Here is an 18,145-nt window from a genome sequence, read left to right as displayed (position 1 = left end):
AGTGTTGTTGGGGAGGGGTTAAACTGATATGGCAGGGGGATGGGAACCTATGTAGGGAGACAGAGGGAAGTAGAATGGGGGGGGGCAGAAGCAAAAGATAGAAAGAAGTAAAAGTGGAGGGCAGAGAAATCCAAGGCAAAAATCAAAAAGGGCGACATTACAGCAAAATTCTAAAGAGACAAAGTGTGTTAAAAAGACAAGCCTGAAGGCTCTGTGCCTCAATGCGAGGAGTATTCGTAATAAGGTGGATGAATTAACTGCACAGGCAGCTATTAACAAATATGATATAATTGGGATTATGGAGACATGGCTCCAAGGTGACCAAGGCTGGGAACTCAACATCCAGGGGTATTCAACATTCAGGAAGGATAGACAGAAAGGAAAAGGAGGTGGGGTAGCGTTGCTGATTAAAGAGGAAATTAATGCAATAGTAAGGAAGGACATTAGCTTGGATGATGTGTAATCTATATGGGTAGAGTTGCGGAACACCAAAGGGCAGAAAACACTAGTGGGAGTTGTGTACAGACCATCAAACAGTAGTAGTGAGGTTGGGGATAGCATCAAACAAGAAATTAGGGATACATGCAATAAAGGTACAGCAGTTATCATGGGTGACTGTAATCTGCATAGAGTTTGGGCTAACCAAACTGGTAGCAATACAGTGGAAGAGGATTTTCTGGAGTGTATTAGGAATGGTATTCTAGACCAATATGTCGAGGAACAAACTAGGGGGCTGGCCATCCTAGACTGGGTGATGTGCAATGAGAAAGGATTAATTAGCAATCTTGTTGTGCGAGGCCCCTTGGGGAAGAGTGACCATAATATGGTAGAATTCTTTAAGATGGAGAGTGACACGGTTAATTCAGAGGCTAGGGTCCTGATCTTAAAGAAAGGTAACTTCGATGATATGAGACGTGAATTGGCTAGAATAGACTGGCGAACGATACTTAAAGGGTTGACGGTGGATAGGCAAGGCAGACATTTAAAGATCACATGGATGAACTTCAACAATTGTACATCTTTGTCTGGAGTAAAAATAAAACGGGGAAGGTGGCTCAACCGTAGCTAACCAGGGAAATTAGGGATAGTGTTAAATCCAAGGAAGAGGCATATAAATTGGCTAGAAAAAGCAGCAAACCTAAGGAGTGGTAGAAATTTAGAATTCAGCAGAGGAGGACAAAGGGGTTAATTAGGACAGGGAAAATATAGAGTATGAGAGGAAACTTGCTGGGCACATAATCTGAGGAAGGACGTTCTTGCCATTGAGGGAGTGCAGCGAAGGTTCACCAGACTGATTCCCGGGATGGCAGGACTGACATATGAGGAGAGACTGGATCGACAGAGCCTGTATTCACTGGAGTTTAGAAGACTGAGAAGGGATCTCATAGAAACATATAAAATTCTGACGGGACTGGACAGGTTAGATGCAGGAAGAATGTTCCTGATGCTGGGAGAGTCCAGAACCAGGGGTCACAGTCGAAGCATAAGGGGTAAGCCATTTAAGACCGAGATGAGGAAAAATTCTTCACTCAGAGTTGTTAACCTGTGGAATTCTCTACCGCAGAGAGTTGTTGATGCCAGTTCGTTAGATATATTCAAGAGAGAGTTAGATATGGCCCTTACGGCTAAAGGGATCAAGGGATATGGAGAGAAAGCAGGAAAGGGGTACTGAGGTGAATGATCAGCCATGAACTTATTGAATGGTGGTGCAGACTCGAAGGGCCGAATGGCCCACTCCTGCACCTATTTTCTATGTTTGTGTGTGTGCTCGCTGACCTACATTGACTCCCGGTCCAGCAACTCCTCGCACTTAAAATTCTCATCCTGGTTTTCAAAACCCTCCATGACCTCGCCCCTCATTATCTCTAACTTCTTATGGATAATGTGGGAAAATGTGAGGTTATCCACTTTGGCAGAAAAATAGAAAAGCAAATTATAATTTAAATGGGGAAAAATTGCAAAGTGCTGCAGTACAGAGGGACCTGGGGGTCCTTGTGCCTGAAACACAAAAAGTTAGTATGCAGGTACAGCAAGTAATCAGGAAGGCAAATGTAACGTTGGCCTTTATTGCAAAGGGGGATGGAGTATAAAAGCAGAGAAGTCCAGATACAACTGTACAGGGTATTGGTGAGGCCACACCTAGAGTCCTGCATACAGTTTCGGTCTCCGTATTTAAGGAAGGATATACTTGCATTGGAGGCTGTTCAGAGAAGGTTCACTAGGTTGATTCAGGTGATGAGGGTGTTGACTTATGAGGATAGGTTGAGTAGGTTGAGCCTATACACATTGGAGTTCAGAAGAATGAAAGGTGAGCTTATCGAAACATAAGATAATGAGGGGGCTCGACAAGATGGCTGCACAGAGGATATTCCACTCATAGGGGAAACTAAAACTAGGGCATATAAGTCTCAGAATAAGGGGCCGCCCATTTAAAACTGAGATGAGGAGGAATTTCTTTTCTGAGAGGGTTGTAAATTTATAGAATTCTCTGGAGGCTGGGTCATTGAATATATTTAAGGCGATGATAGACAGGTTTTTGAGCATTAAGAGAATAAAGGGTTATGGGGAGCGGGCAGGGAAGTGGACCCGAGTCCATGATCAGATCAGCCATGATCTTATTAAATAGTGGAGCAGGTTCGAGCGGCCTACTCCTGCTCCTATTTCTTATGTTCTTATGTACACCCTTCGAAGATCTCTGCACTCCTCCAATTCTAGCCTTTTGCAAATTCCTAATTTCATCGCTCCACCGCTGGCTTCAGCTGCCTGGGCCCGATGCTCTGGAATTCCCTTCCTAAATATATCTGCCTTTCTCCCCCTCACTTCTCTCAGACTCAGATTAGTGGGAAAGCGGGTTGTGTAGAGGACACAGAGGCTGAAAAGAGATTTAGATAGGTTAAGCGAATGGGCTAAGTTTCGGCAGATGGAATACAATGTCGGAAAATGTGAGGTCATCCACCTTGGGGAATATTATTTGAATAGGGAGAAATTACAACATGCTGCGGTGCAGAGGGACCTGGGGGTCCTTGTGCATGAATCCCAAAAAGTTAGTTTGCAGGTGCAGTAGGTAATCAGGAAGGCTAATGGAATGTTGGCCTTCATTGCGAGAGGGATGGCGTACAAAAGCAGGGAGGTCCTTCTGCAACTGTATAGGGTATTGGTCAGGCCGCACCTGGAGTACTGCGTGCAGTTTTGGTCGCCTTACTTAAGGAAGGATATACTGGCTTTGGAGGGGGTACAGAGACGATTCACTTGGCTGATTCCGGAGATGAGGGGGTTACCTTATGATGATAGATTGAGTAGACTGGGTCTTTACTCGGAGTTCAGAAGGATGAGGGGTGATCTTATAGAAACATTTAAAATAATGAAAGGGATAGACAAGATAAAGGCAGAGAGGTTGTTTCCACTGGTCGGGGAGACTAGAACTAGGGGGCACAGCCTCAAAATATGGGGGAGCCAATTTAAAACCGAGTTGAGAAGGAATTTCTTATCCCAGAGGGTTGTGAATCTGTGGAATTCTCTGCCCAAGGAAGCAGTTGAGGCTAGCTCATTGAATGTATTCAAATCACAGAGAGATAGATTTTTAACCAATAAGGGAATTAAGGGTTACGGGGAGCGGGCGGGTAAGTGGAGCTGAGTCCATGGCCAGATCAGCCATGATCTTGTTGAATGGCGGAGCAGGCTCGAGGGGTTAGATGGCCTACTCCTGTTCCTAATTAATATGTTCTTATGTTCTTATGTAGACTCTCCTTAAAACCTACCTCATTGACCAAGCTTTTGGCTCGGTGTTAAATTTTGTCTGATAATGCTTTTGTGATGTGCCTTGAAACGGTTTACTATTTTAAAGCCACTATATAAATGCAAATTGCTGTTTCCTCTATCTCCCCCCGCCACTCTTGCCCAAAGAAGTTATTGGCTTTTGCTGGCTAGCAGCAGCATTCCAGCATCTTATCTGGGTGGTAATTTTTCATGTGCATGGCTAGAATTAGTGTCAGAAAACTATTTGGTTGCAGAGGTCATCACAACTGAACCAGATCCTATCCACACCCAACATCTACACAATTTTTCAGCAGAGGTCACCAGGAACCTTGGTTGATTTTTATACACTTCAACCCAGGGACAGTGAGGTCAACTGTAGCACTTAACTGTTGCCCTGGGCAAAATCAGTTTAATCAGCAGAAACCAAGAATCAAAGTTGAGATGTTCTGTTCCGTATGACTCATTGCAATATGCATATTACAGCAGTGCCTTTCACCACTAGAACATTGAGGGAAATATATTTTAATTTTTGTAATACGTTTTACACATCGTTAAGTTGCTTTGTGAATAATGAAATTTCACTGACTCAGTAATTCCTGAAAGCGTGCACTATGAGGAAGATACGCTGAAGACGGTTTTCAGCGTAAAAGATTAAGAAAATTCGGCCAGTCACTTACGGTCATTTTTATGCTACGACCGAGTTTCCTCGATCTTTTGAGCCGATTCAGTAAAACCTCCGCCACTCATGTAAAAGACCAGAGAACAAGTTTCCTGCATTTATGCCAGTTCTGAACAAGTATAAATTTATGCATAATTTATTTGGTGCAGCAGGACCCAAAATCATTTGGTGGTCAAATTTTAAGTTTTTGAAAAAAGAAATCTTCTCACTAAGATCTGCACTGTATGTTCTGCATCTCGAAATGCACTTTATTGCATTAATTACATTAAAAACTGAAAATCTTACAGGATTAAATTTTCTTATGCATGCTGGCCTGGAGTTTCTGCCAGGTTACACTGAGCACAATTCACCCCAAATCAGAGCAAATCGAGTTTCCACGATCTTAAGCGCTGGTTAAAAAACATTGTGCTGGAAGCCTGCCCTACCCACAAAACTGACCTCAAGCATCATTGGTCCGAGTGCATCCTTGTCAATGACACCTTGACCTGTAGAGGACACATCAGCTTTCTGCACAGCATCTTCATTCGCAGCAGCTTTTTCTGCAAAACAAGTGTAAGTTATTGCAACATGGAGATTCGCAGGATTGTCACGGCTCGGAGTTAACCCAGAAACTACTTTACGCTGATTTTTAATGGGAATATAAATATCTTTTAGAAGGCCAGGTTAAGAATAGGAAAGCAGCACAAAGTGATTTAATATTCTGCCTTCTGTAAAATAAATAGTTTAACAAAGTTTTGCTGCATTCTAGATTTAAGTCCTTTCTTCCGAACTCAAAACTGTTTCTAGCTTACAAAACAATACTATGTGGTTCTAACGTTTCACTTTGCTAATTACATTTAGCTGCCTAATGGAAGGATTGTTCTTCTAGTCTACTGCAATTCGAGCTCACTGAGGAATGAAGAAATCAATTGATCCCTTGCATACTCTGTGCCAATAGAAGACAGGGCAGTTTTAGCTTTTAAACCACTGGAAGACTTTTGATTCTTTTCCAAAGCTTGTTATTGGGATAGGAGGAAGGTTCAAATAAATCAGACCTAACTATGTACCAAAAGGGGCAAACTACAGAAATGCCTGCCGTCCTTCCTATAACCATGACTCTTTCAAGACCCTGGGAGGGATTGGCAATCCCTTCAGTCTCAATTTCATACAAGAAACCCAAAATATGGAGCCAAGAATGCCATTATAGGACAACAGATGTGTGAGCACCTGCCGTCATTTAACAGGTGTCAGTAGTTTTGGTGCAAAGTCTTCAGTTCTTTCTTGGCCATTTGCTCAAACTGAAAATTAATCTCTTCTGCACATCTTAAATCAGAATAAGTGTTAGTATCTCTCCCTGTGGGCCCAATTTTACCCAACCCCTTTTTTCGGCGCACTTACCTTAAATACGGCGACTTTGCGCGCGGGAAACAGCGCCAAAAAAAAGGGGGCAACATCCTGCCTGCTCTCGGTGTCCCAGTGTGACGTAGCTAGTGAAGTGGGGGCGATGCTAGTGAAGTGGAGATGGAGCAACAGGCCAGTGCAGAAAGCACTGCCGGCAGCTGTGAGCATGCGCAGTGAAGTCTGCGTGCATGCTCCTGCCCTTCCAGCGTGTCCTGCGGGCTGCGAGTAGGAGCCGATATCCCCGGATCTTCGCCCCACCCTATCCCCGGCCGAGTGGCCTCCCACACTGTCCGGCCGGCCCGCTGATTTCCCAGGCCGAGGTAGGACTTCAATTTTATTTTTTATTTATTGATGGTTGTGCTTGAGTTTTGATTTGGGGCCGGGGGGGGGGAGGAGAGAAGAGATAGAGAGAGGAAAGTCTTTTTAGGGGGGGGGGGGGGGGGGGAGGAAGAGAGAGAGAGAGAGAGAGAAAGAGAGAGAGAGAGAGAGAGAAAGAGAGAGAGAGAGAGAGAGAGAGTGTGTTTTTTGGGGGGGGGGGAGGAGGGGAGTTTTTGGAGAGATGGGGGAGGGGGGGGGAAGAAGAGAGAAGAAAGGGAAAGTGTGTTTTGATTTTGGGGGGGGGGGGGGAAAACGGCACTTTAAAAAAAAAAAAAACTTGATTGTGGCATAAAGGTAGGACTTCTATTTTTTTTTTAATTTGTTAACTGATTGCTTACTACTTTTTGGCCTTTGTTTAATGCTTTGTAAGTCTTGGTGCAGGTCCTCTCAGCTTCCTTGTATTTTTTTATGTTGTTATTGAATGCTTATTTTTGTTATTTGGTGCTTTAAATGTACCAACCTGAGTCAATTTCTTAACTGCCCGCAAGGTTTTTCAGAGCTGGCCACATACGCTGACCTAAGTCTATTTGGAGTACGTTTTAGCTGGACAAAATGGCATAAATGGCCAAAACTGGCGTAAGTGTCTGGGAACGCCCCCTTTAGAAAAAAAAGATTGAACTAAATTAAAAAAATCGTACCTAACTGACTTACTCGAGAGCAAATTTTGGGGGGGAAAATGGCATTTTTTTAAAAACTTACACCAGAAAAAACTTACTCCCAAAAAATTGATGCAAGTCATGGCCAAAATTGGGCCCTGTATGTTTCAACAAGCAATGCGCATCAAAGTTATCCCTCAGAATATGCATTTGCCAACTAGTCCAATCTTTTAGGTTTCAAACTAACTCCTTTGAAATGGTGCCTATAGAGACTTTGTTGCATCCTTGGTACATAATGGTGAAAAGAAAACTACCTCAATCCGCAGGTACGGAGGCAAACCTACAGCATGGTTACAGTCACACTAATAAACGCCCTTGATACTTGGGTTCATAGTACGCAAATACATAGATATATACACATATATATATACTTATATTTATTAAAAATCTTGGGTCTGTACACACTTTGTCTTTGTCGTCACTTTTCTGCTATAATTTTGTGTCAATTATAAATTATGTCCACATTATCGTAATTAGTAGTTATTGCTTTCTCTCCCAGCAGTGCGGTCTGCTTCCACAGCCATCTGGCCTGTTGTCGGCCACTGCTGCTCGCACCATTTGCAGTCAGCTGCTCTGGGGCCCATTTATGGCTGCCACTGGATCGGAGTCGCCTTAAATTTTTTTAATTCTTCCTTGGATTCATTTTCAGGACATGGGTGTCACTGGCAGGTTCGCAATTACCCACTATTCCTAGTTACCCTTAGACGGTGGTGCCGGGTCTTCTTTGACCACTGCAAGCGGTTTGATATAACAGAGTTGTTTGCTAGCTCACTTCAGAGGGCAGGTAAGAGTCAACCACAAAGGTGAGAGACTGGAGCTACCGACCGGACCAGGCAAGGAAGTCAGATTTTCTTTAAAGAACAGTGGTCCTTCAATCCGACTGCTTGATGGTCACTTTAAAAAATAACAGAATTCCGTTCTAAAAAGCTGGTATGTCCAGAAGTAATGTGACAAGGAACATAGAAAATAGGTGCAGGAGTAAGCCATTCAGCCCTTCGAGCCTGCACCGCCATTCAATAAGATCATGGCTGATCATTCCCTCAGTACCCCTTTCCTGCTTTCTCTCCATACCCCTTGACCCCCTTAGCCGTAAGGGCCATATCTAACTCCATCTTGACTATATCCAATGAACTGGCATCAACAACTCTCTGCAGCAGGGAATTCCACAGATTAACAACTCTGAGTGAAGAAGTTTCTCCTCATCTCAGTCCTAAATGGCCTACCCCTTATCCTAAGACTATGTCCCCTGGTTCTGGACTTCCCCAACATCGGGAACATTCTTCCCGCATCTAACCTGTCCCGTCCCGTCAGAATCTTGTGTGTTTCTATGCGATCCCCTCATCCTTCTAAACTCCAGTGAATAAAGGCCCAGTTGATCCAGTCCCTCCTCATATGACAGCCCAGCCATCCCTGGAATGAGTCTGGTAAACCTTCGCTGCACTCCCTCAATAGCAAGAACATCCTTCCTCAGATTAGGAGTCCAAAACTGAACACAATATTCCAGGTGAGACCTCACTAAGGCCCTGTACAACTGCAATAAAACCTCCCTGCTCCGATACTCAAATCCCCTAGCTATGAAGGCCAACATACCATTGGCCTTCTTTACCGCCTGCTGTACCTGCATGCCCACTTTCAGTGACTGATGAACCATGACACCCAGGTCTCGTTGCACCTCCCCTTTTCCTAATCTGCCGCCATCCAGATAATATTCTGCCTTCGTGTTTTTGCCCCCAAAATGGATAACCTCACATTTATCCACATTATACTGCATCTGCCATGCATTTGCTCACTCACCTAACCTGTCCAAGTCACCCTCCAGCCTCTTAGTGTCCTCCTCACAGCTGGACCTGGCCTGGAGACAGCAAAGGCGAAGGTTGAACAGCTTCCCACTGGTTCTGTAGTTTACTTCCACTCCAGCGGGGAGTTTGTTGACTGTGAGATGGAGCATGGTGGTTCGTTCAGCAGTCATCAGCTCCCATCATGGCGCGGGTGATGTGCACATCCTGGCTCGGACGATGACATAGTCGAGCAGGTGCTGGTGTTTGGAGCGAGGGTGTTGCCCTCTGGCGGAACAAGGTGTTGGTGACAACAAGTTCATGTTCTAGACATTTTGTCAGTAGGGTACCGCTGGAGTTGGCTTTCCCCACCCCCTCTCTGCCAATCACGCCTCCCCAGAGGATTGTGTCTTTGCCAACCCTGGCGTTGAAGTCACCGAAGAGGACCAGTTTGTCGTCCGCGAGGATGCGGGACAGGGATTTTGAGGGGTTAGAGTAGAAACCCTCTTTGGTCTCATCTGTTGCATCGAGTGTTGGGGCATATGCACTGATGACTGTGGCACATTGATTCCAGGATAGGGTGAGTTGAAGCATCATGAGGCGTTCGTTATCCTCGCAGGAGAAGCCTTTGAGGCGGTCGACCAGCTCGTTTTTGATGGCGAAGCCAACTCCGTGGAGGGGGGGGGGGGTGATTCCTCTGGTGTCCCTTTCCAGAAAAAGGTGTAACCTCCACCTTGTTCCTTGAGCTGGCCTTCCCCTGCCCGCCGGGTCTCGCTTAGGGCAACGATGTCGATATCAAAGCGTCTAAGTTCCCGGGCAACTATGGTGGTGCGGCGTTCCGGCCTATCGCTGTTGGGATTGTCCATGAGGGTTCTGATGTTCCAGGTCCCAAACTTCATGTTAGAGGAGTGGAAGATGCCTGTGCGTGAGTTGTTTTAACGTGGGTTGGCCGTTGCACACCAGCTACCACACGGGCTTAGCTGAGCAAGGTCTTGATCCAGTGGCAAGGGGGTCCAAGACGACTGGAAACCAGGCACTGCTATATGGGCCTAATTGCCTACGGCGAGATGTAGGCCGCAGGATCGACGCTGAGTAGCGCCCTTGATGGTTGGTGGTCCAAGGCTTGGCTGGGGGGAAGACATTGGGAGGGTCAGTGGCCCATTGGGGTTCAGAATGGGAGGTCGGGAGCCAGGGGGGGGACGGGACAGTCACAGCCATGGTACTCACCACGTGCTGGAGGAGGTGGTCACCTGTGAAGGAGAGGTCCAGCCGTCATCGGAGAGGCCCGATCGCTGCTGGAGGAGTTGAAGGTCCGCCGCCGCTGGAGGAATAAAACCAAGTACAGCGCTTGCTTTGGGAGTCTTGTGTCTAGCACGCGGACAATGTGGCCGCCCAGTGGAGCTGATCAAGTGTGGTCAAGTGCTTCAATGCTGGGGATATTGGCCTGGTCAAGGACGCTAATGTCCTCCCAGGGGATTTGTAGGATCTTGGAGACATTGTTGGTGGTATTTCTTCAGCGACTTGGTGGCAGATTTGAGGGCCTGATCTTCGAACACACTTTTCCTCAGGCAGCACTGGCGCACTGAAGATGGTGTTGAATCTCGTCCTCAATGTCTGCTCTTGTTGATAAGAGGCTCCCGATGTATGGGAAATGGTCCACATTGTCCGGGGCCGCACCATGGATCTTGATGACTGAGGAGCAGCGCTGTGCAGCGAGGACAGGCTGGTGGAGGACCGTTGTCTTACGGATGGTTAGCGCAAGGCCCATGTTTTCATACCCCTCAGTAAATACGTCGCCTATGTCCTGGAGTTCAGCCTCTATGTGCACAGACGCAGGTGTCATCCGTGTACTGTAGCTTGACGACAGAGGCTGGGGTGGTCTTGGACCTGGCCTGGAGACAGCGCAGGTTGAACAGCTTCCCACTGGTTCTGTGGTTTAGTTCCACTCCAGCGGGGAGCTTGTTGACTGTGAGGTGGAGCATGGCAGCCAGGAAGATTGAGAAAAGGGTTGCGGCGATGACGCAGCCCTGTTTGACCTCGGTCTAGATGTGGATTGGGTCTGTAATGGATCCGTTAATAAGGATCACAGCTTGCATATCGTCGTGGAGCAGACGGAGGATGTTGAGGAACTTTTGGAGGCATCCGAAACGGAAGAGGACGTTCCATTGACAGTCAACCGCGAGGGTCTAAGGCCTTTGTAAGGTCGAAGGCGGCCAAGTATAAGGGCTGCCGCTGTTCTCTGCATTTTTCCTGCAGCAAAAATCATGTCCGTTGTGCCCCTTAGGGGACGAAATCCGCACTGTGACTCCAGGAGGAACTCCTTGGCCACAGGGAGAAGACAGTTGAGGAGGACTCTAGCAATGGCTTTCCCAGTGGCTGATAACGGAGATTCCTCTGTAGTTGCCGCAGTCAGACTTGTCCCCTTTTTTTTTTTTTTTAAAGATGATCATGATCCAGGCATCTCAGATCTCCCAGCATGCTCTCCTCCCTCCAGATGAGGGAGATGAGGTCATGCATTTACGCCAATTATGCATTAACCTAGGATTCCAGATTACTAGTCCAGTAACAGCTACGCCACTGTAGCCCCTAAATTGGTTGTGGATAGAGTCCCTGAAACCATACTGTGGTAACAAGAGTAGGTCAGAGGTTGGGTATTCTGCGGCGAGTGTCTCACCTCCCGACTCTCCAAAGCCTTTTTACCATCTACAAGGCACAAGTTAGGAGTGCGATGGAATATTCTCCACTTGCCCGGATGAGTGCTTCTCCAACATCACTGAAGAAGTCGACACCATTTAGAACAAAGCAGTCCGCTTGATTGGCACTTCATCCATCACCTTAAATATTCACTTCCTCCACCGCCGGCGTACCGTGCCTGCAGTATGTACCATCTATAGGATGCACTGCAGCAACTCGCCACGGCTTCTTCGGCAGCACCTCCCAAATCTGCGACCTCTACGACCTCGAAAGACAAGGGCAGCAGGCGCATGGGAGCACCACCACCTGCAAGTTCCCCTCCAAGTCACACACCATCCTGACTTGGAAATATATCGCCGTGCCTTCATCGCTGGGTCAAAATCCTGAACTCCCTCCCTAACAGCACTATGGGAGTACCTTCACCACAAGGACTGCAGCAGTTCAAAAAGGCGGTTCACCACCATCTTCTGAAGGGCAATTGGGGATGGGCAATAAATGCTGCCTTGCCAGCGATGCCCACATCCCGGAACAAATGTTTAAAAAAAATGAGCAACAGCAGTGCTACACTAGGGACTCAGTCCTCAATGCAGAGTCAGCAGCTGCTACCAAAACTACCAGACAGTACCCAGCCTGGCTCCAGGTTCAGCCACCTTGGCCCAGAATTCTCAAGGTGTCCCTGAATCTACTGACTGCTTCAGTCCCAGATAATACTGCTCCTAGTGCAAATCAATTCTCAGGTGTAACTTTTACTTTTTAAATACATGTTGAAAGTATATATATTTGTGAGAGTTATTGAAAAGTCAAGCTTATGGTGTCAATGAATTTCAGATCACTGCAATATTTGAAGAACAGATGCATAACACGAAGCCCAAAAATAACCCATATATATTGAGTGCCTCCCCCACAAGATTGGGGAAAAATGATGGGTAACATGACCAAAATAAAAATTGAGTGCCTCCTCACACAATTTAAAACACGCAGATTAAGGCAAATAGAAAGATAAATAATTAAAGAAAACTGGAATGTTGAAGATAATTAGGCATGGTATCAATTACCTTTTGAAATGTGTGGTATATTTATTTGTTTAGAATATTTAGGCCAGTTGGCAGACACAACCAGTTACAACAAACCAGATACTCCACAAAGACATCACTGTAGATTCATTGCCAGTATTTTGTCAAAAAAAGTTCAACCTAAACAATTTCAAAAAGGTACAATTTAAAAACTTTTTTTTTTTTAAAAAACTTACATGAAAAACAAACAAAAATGGCACTTTTAAAATTAAAATGCCAAAAAGCATTTGGGAATCAAAAATACAATGGACTACCGTTCTATTGTCAGTGTAATAGTCATCACACTTCACAGTAAACTGATTCTACGTATAGCATTTGAGATGTTGAGGTGTGCGTGCCACTCTTTTTCACTTCTGTTACCCAAGTTTAAACCATGCTTAGACTGATGGGATTATCATTTTCTAAATTGCATTATTACAATTAGATAGAGAATATATCTACTCTCATTTGTATTGTGCATTCTAAATTGGTCATGTTTTGATTTTAGTTTTGGAAAAATGTAAGGTTTATTTTCCACATTTTAGTTTCAATGCTTTCAGGATTCTCTCTTCAAAAGGTAATATTTCAAAAATGGTCAATTGTTCTTTCATGTCTCAGCCAACTCAAGGTATTAAGAAATGTTGAGAAGTAATAAACTGGTGCTTGAATAACAACATACACTTTATTTGTATGCTTGAATTTTAACATGTGTTCCAAAAGTTGAGGTACCCATCGCTATTTTACTTCAAGAAATAATATTCAGCTAGATCATCTGTGCCTGGAATTTTAGTTATAGTCTCCGTCAGATATTTAGGCCTAATTTTATAGTTAGTTACAAAGATGAACAACTATTTCATCCGCATTGTTGTTGAAAAAATATTGTAAGTCAAGGTTATACAGTAATTTCAAAATATAGGCTGGACTGAGCACCCAATGTTTGATGCTTTAAAACTATGCCTATATCTCCATTTCTACGATAACGGTGAAAAATGAGTAGACAGTCTGGTCCCTTATATCTGTCTTTAGCTCATAGTCCAACTTTATTCTGAACAGCTGCTGTGTGTGTACCATTCTGCATTTTAATTTCTTAAGAAGCAGCATGAAGTGAAAACAAGATTCATTCAAAGTGCATGGTGCAATCTGGCTCTAAGCAGATGCAATGTGCTCATTTCCAACAGCCTGCCAGAAGGGAGGCTCACTCCTTCCTGCTGAGTGTGCCTTTCCATTGGGAGTATGCCAGTGTCTTAAGAGATTTTGTTTATAATTACACTAACAGTAGCAGCAGCAGCTCTGCCTACAAGATGACCATGTTGGATAGAATTCAGTTAAACAATGCAGCCAATTACACTCAGAAAAGCTTCACTTCTCTTTTACTCAGATTTTATATCCAGTAGAAATGGCAGGCACAGCTCACAGCCAGAAATAATGCAAATTGCTCATGATCGTTACTGTATGTTATTGGCAGAAGAGTTTAAAAGGTTACTCATGTCAATTCATAAAATATAAATCTGATGGCAAAATTGATGCAATAACTATATATTTTAACACACTGCTGCAAACATAAATGTATATAGTTTTATATTAAACATCTGTTAACCCAAAATGTGTCGTTAAAAAAGGCCAATGCTAATGTATGTTAATACCTTCATTTCTGAAGAACTAAAGTAGAAAATTCAAAAACCAAATGCTCAAAGTACAGATCATACAAAAATAACTGGCAGTCTATGCGGCAATAAATCAAACCTATTCCATATCCAATTAATTTAAGCAACGGAGTCACACAGCTGGACAAAAATCCATTTAGCAATCTATACCTCCCACTGGTATAATGCATCACATAAATATATATAGGAAAAAGGCTGACTATTGCACACCTCTGACCTTTAGTTTGTACAGCAATAGTGTAAAATTAGTGATATAACATCTCTATGGGATGGTTTCTGAATGATCCCTAAAACAAGCTAATTACATGGGCAATGTCTGATAAGTAGTCCTGCACCATTAGTTCCTTCAGGCAGTCAATCTATAGCATCCTCTTCAGACCAATTAATATCAGCCACAAGACAAAAAAAAATATTTTTAAATAAATAATCCTACCTTTCACAATCAGTTTTTTTTCTTAGTGGTAACTAATTTCAACTCTCCCTGCAGATCTTTGCTGCTGTTCACCTCCATCAGCCGAGTGCACATTTAAATGTTTTTATTCATTCACGGGATATGGGCTTTGCTGGCAAGGCCAGCATTTATTGCCAATCCCCAACTACCCTCCCTGGAGACAGTGATGGTGAGCTGCCATCTTGAACCGCTACAGTCCATGTGTTGAAGGTACTCCCACAGTGATGTTAGGTAGGGAGTTCCAAGATTTAGACCCAGCGATGATGAAGGAATGACAATATATTTCCAAGTCAGGATGGTGTGTGACTTGGAGGGGAACTTGGAACCCATGCATCTGCTGCCTTTGTCCTTCTAGGTGGTAGTGATCGCAGGTTTGGGAGGTGCTGTTGAAGAAGCCTTGGCAAGTTGCTGCAGTGCACCTTGTAGATGGTACACACACTGCATTGTGCTTGTAATGAAGGGAGTGAACGTTTAAGGTGGTGGTTGGGGTGCCGATCAAGTGGGCTGCTTTGCCTGGACAGTGTTAAGCCTTTTGCATGTTCCTGGAGTTACACCCATCCAGGTAAGTGGAGAGTATTCCATCACACTCCTGATATGTGCCTTGTAGATGATGGAAAGATTTAGGGGGGGGGGGAGGGGGCAGCAAGTTGAGCCACTCGTCAGAGTATCCAACTTCTGATCTGCTCTTGTACCTACAATATTTATGTGGCTGGTCCAATTAAGTTTCTGGTCAATGGTGACCTCCCCAGATATTGATGGTGGGTGATTAGACAATGGGAATGCCATTGAACATCAAAGGAAGGTGTTTAGACCCTCTCTTGATGATCATTGCCTGCCATTTGTGTGGTGCGAATATTACTTGCCACTTCTCAGCCCAAGCCTGAATGCTACCCAGGTCTTGCTGCATATGGACACAGAATGCTTCATTATAAGAGGAGTTGCAAATAGCACTGAACACTGTGCAATCAGCAGCGAACATCCCCACTACTGACCTTATGATGGAGGGATGGTCATTGATGAAGTTGCTGAAGATCATTGGGCCTAGGACACTGCCCTGAAGACCTCCTGCAGCGATGTCCTGGGGCTGTGATGATTGAACTCCGGCCACCACAACCATCTTCCTTTGTGCTCGGTATGACTCCAGCTAGTGGAGAGTCTTCCCCTTGATTCATATTAACTTCAATTTTACTAGAGCTCCTTACTGTCAAGGACAAATCACTAACTTCACCTCTGGAATTCAGCTCTTTTGTCCACATTTGGACCAAGGCTGTAACGAGGTCTGGAGCCATGTGGCCCTGGTGGAACCCAAACTGAGCATCAATGAGCAGGTTATTGGAGAGTAAGTGCTGCTTGATAGCACTGTTAACAACACCTTCCATCACTTTGCTGATGGAGAGTAGACTGATGGGGCAGTAATTGGTCGGATTGGATTTGTTCTGCTTTTTGCGGACAGTCCATTCCTGAGCAATTTTCCACGTTGTCGGGTAGATGCCAGTGTTCTGACTGTACTGGAACAGCTTGGCTAGAGACACGGCTAGTTCTGTAACACAAGTCTTCAGCATTTCAGTCAGGATGTTGTCGGGGCCCATAGCCTCTGCTGTATCCAATGCGCTCAGCCATTTCTTGATACCACATGGAGCGAGGTGAATTGGCTGAAGACTGGCATCTATGAAGGTGGGGACCTCAGGAGGAGACAGAGGTGGATCATCCCCACTTGGCACTTCTGGCTGAAGGTGGTTACAAATGCTTCAGCCTTGTCTTTTGCATTCACATGCTGGGCTCTGCCATCATTGAGGTTCATGGAGCCTCCTCTTCCTGTTCGTTGTTTAACTGTCCATCACCATTCACAACTTGATGTGGCAGGACTGCAGAGCTTTGATCTGATCTGGTGATTGTGAGGTCACTTAGCTCTGTCTATAGCATGCAGTTTCCAATGTTTAGCATGCATGTAGTCTGGAATATTAGGTCCTTCATTGAAACACCCGTGAACTTTTTGACGTGGAAGCAAGTCATCTTCGATTCGAGGGACTGCCTATGAGGAGGAGTCCGGAGTCAATGTTGAAAACCCTCGGGGCCACTCCCTCCCGACTGCATATCACTGTGCCCACAACTCTGGTGCATCTGTCCAGACGGGACCTAACCAGGGTCGTTGGCTGAAAGGTCTAATCCTGTGACTATGACTCTGCCAGGCTTCTGCTTGACTAGTCTGTGGGACAGCTCTTCCAATTTTGGCACAAGTCTCCAAATGTTAGGAGGACGACTTTGCAGGGTTGATTGGGCTGGGTGTGCCATCCAATTTTATTCTTTTGTTTTTCGTAGCAGTTTTAATACAACTGGGTGATTTGCTGGACCATTTCAAACCACATGCAAATGTAACCCTGCTATTCAAGAAAGGAGGAAGAGAGAAAGCAGGGAACTAAATGCCAGTTAGCCTGACATCAGTAGTAGGTAAAATGCTGGAATCTTAGAAAATCATATGATTAGGCAGAGTCAACATGGTTTTATGAAAGGGAACGAGTGTTTGTCAAATTTATTCGAGCTTTTTATTTTGAGGATGCAACTAGCAGGGTAAATAATGGGGAAATCAGTGGTTGTAGTATATTTGGATCTGAATGACATTTGATACATAAATGACTACATAAAAAGGTTATTACGCAAGATAAGAGATCTTGGGGTTGGGGTACTATATTAGCATGGATATAGGATTGGACAGAAAGCAGAGTTAGGATAAACGGGTCATTTTCCGGTTGGTAGGCTTTAATAAGTGCGGTGCCGCAAAGGTCAGGGCTTGGGCATCAGCTATTTACAATCTAAATTAATGACTTAGATGAAGGGACCGATGCAATGTATCCAAGTTTGGTGGGAAAGTAAGCTGTGAGGAGGACACAAAGAGTCTGCAAAGGGATATAGAAAAGGTTAAGTTAGTGGGCAATAAGGTGGCAGATGGAGTTTAATGTGGGGAAATGTGAGGTTATTCACTTTGGTAGGAAGAATAGAAAAATAGAATATTTTTAAATGCTGAAAAGCTATTAAATGTTGGTCTTCAGTGGAATTTAGATATCCTTGTACAGGAAACACAGAAACTTAGCATGCAGATACAGCAAGCAATTAGGAAGGCAATTATTGTAAGGGGGGGTTGGAGTACAAAGGTAAGGAAGTCTTACTATAATTGTACAGGGCTTTGGTGAAACAACACCTGGTGCACTGTGCACAGTTTTGGTCTCCTTATTTGAGGAAAGACATACTTGCCTTAGAGCTGATGCAACAAAGGTTCACTAGATTGATCCCTGGGATGAGAGTTATCCTACGAGGAGAGATTGAGTAGATTGAGCCTATACTCTCTGGAGTTTAGAAAAATGAGAGGTGATCTCATTGAAACATAAGATTCTGAAGGGGATTGACAGAATAGATGCGGAGAGGTCGTTTCCCCTGGCTGGAGAGTCTAGAACTAGGGGAGCATAATCTCAGGATAAGGGGTCGGCAATTTAAGACTGAGATGAGGAGGAATTTCTTCAGAGGGTTGTAAATTTTTGGAATTTTCTACCCCAAAGGGCTGTGGATGCTGAGTCACTGAGAATATTCAAGGCTGAGATAGATAGATTTGTTGGACTCCAGGGGAATCAATGGATATGGGAATCAGACAAGAAAGTGGAGTTGAGG

The 18,145-nt window shown here is 44.6% G+C and overlaps 1 protein-coding gene across 9 annotated transcripts in view; it reads right to left on the bottom strand.

The window, feature by feature from the left end:
* The window catches only part of ncoa2 (nuclear receptor coactivator 2), a 418,174-nt gene that overhangs the window by 123,643 nt on the left and 276,386 nt on the right, over window positions 1–18,145 (bottom strand). For 8 of the 9 annotated variants that reach the window (XM_070891258.1, XM_070891269.1, XM_070891263.1 and 5 more), the window contains one exon: window positions 4,874–4,974. In XM_070891258.1, coding sequence (XP_070747359.1) covers window positions 4,874–4,974 — 101 coding nt within the window. Of the gene's footprint in view, window positions 1–4,433; window positions 4,481–4,873; window positions 4,975–18,145 lie in introns of those variants that run through there. The other variant, XM_070891276.1, reaches the window with a different exon arrangement.

Source organism: Pristiophorus japonicus, chromosome 1 (genome assembly GCF_044704955.1).
Source record: "Pristiophorus japonicus isolate sPriJap1 chromosome 1, sPriJap1.hap1, whole genome shotgun sequence".
Lineage (NCBI taxonomy): Eukaryota > Metazoa > Chordata > Chondrichthyes > Pristiophoridae > Pristiophorus > Pristiophorus japonicus.
The sequence above is the reverse complement of the archived record's forward strand: the minus strand, read 5'-3'. Positions and strand labels throughout refer to the sequence as shown.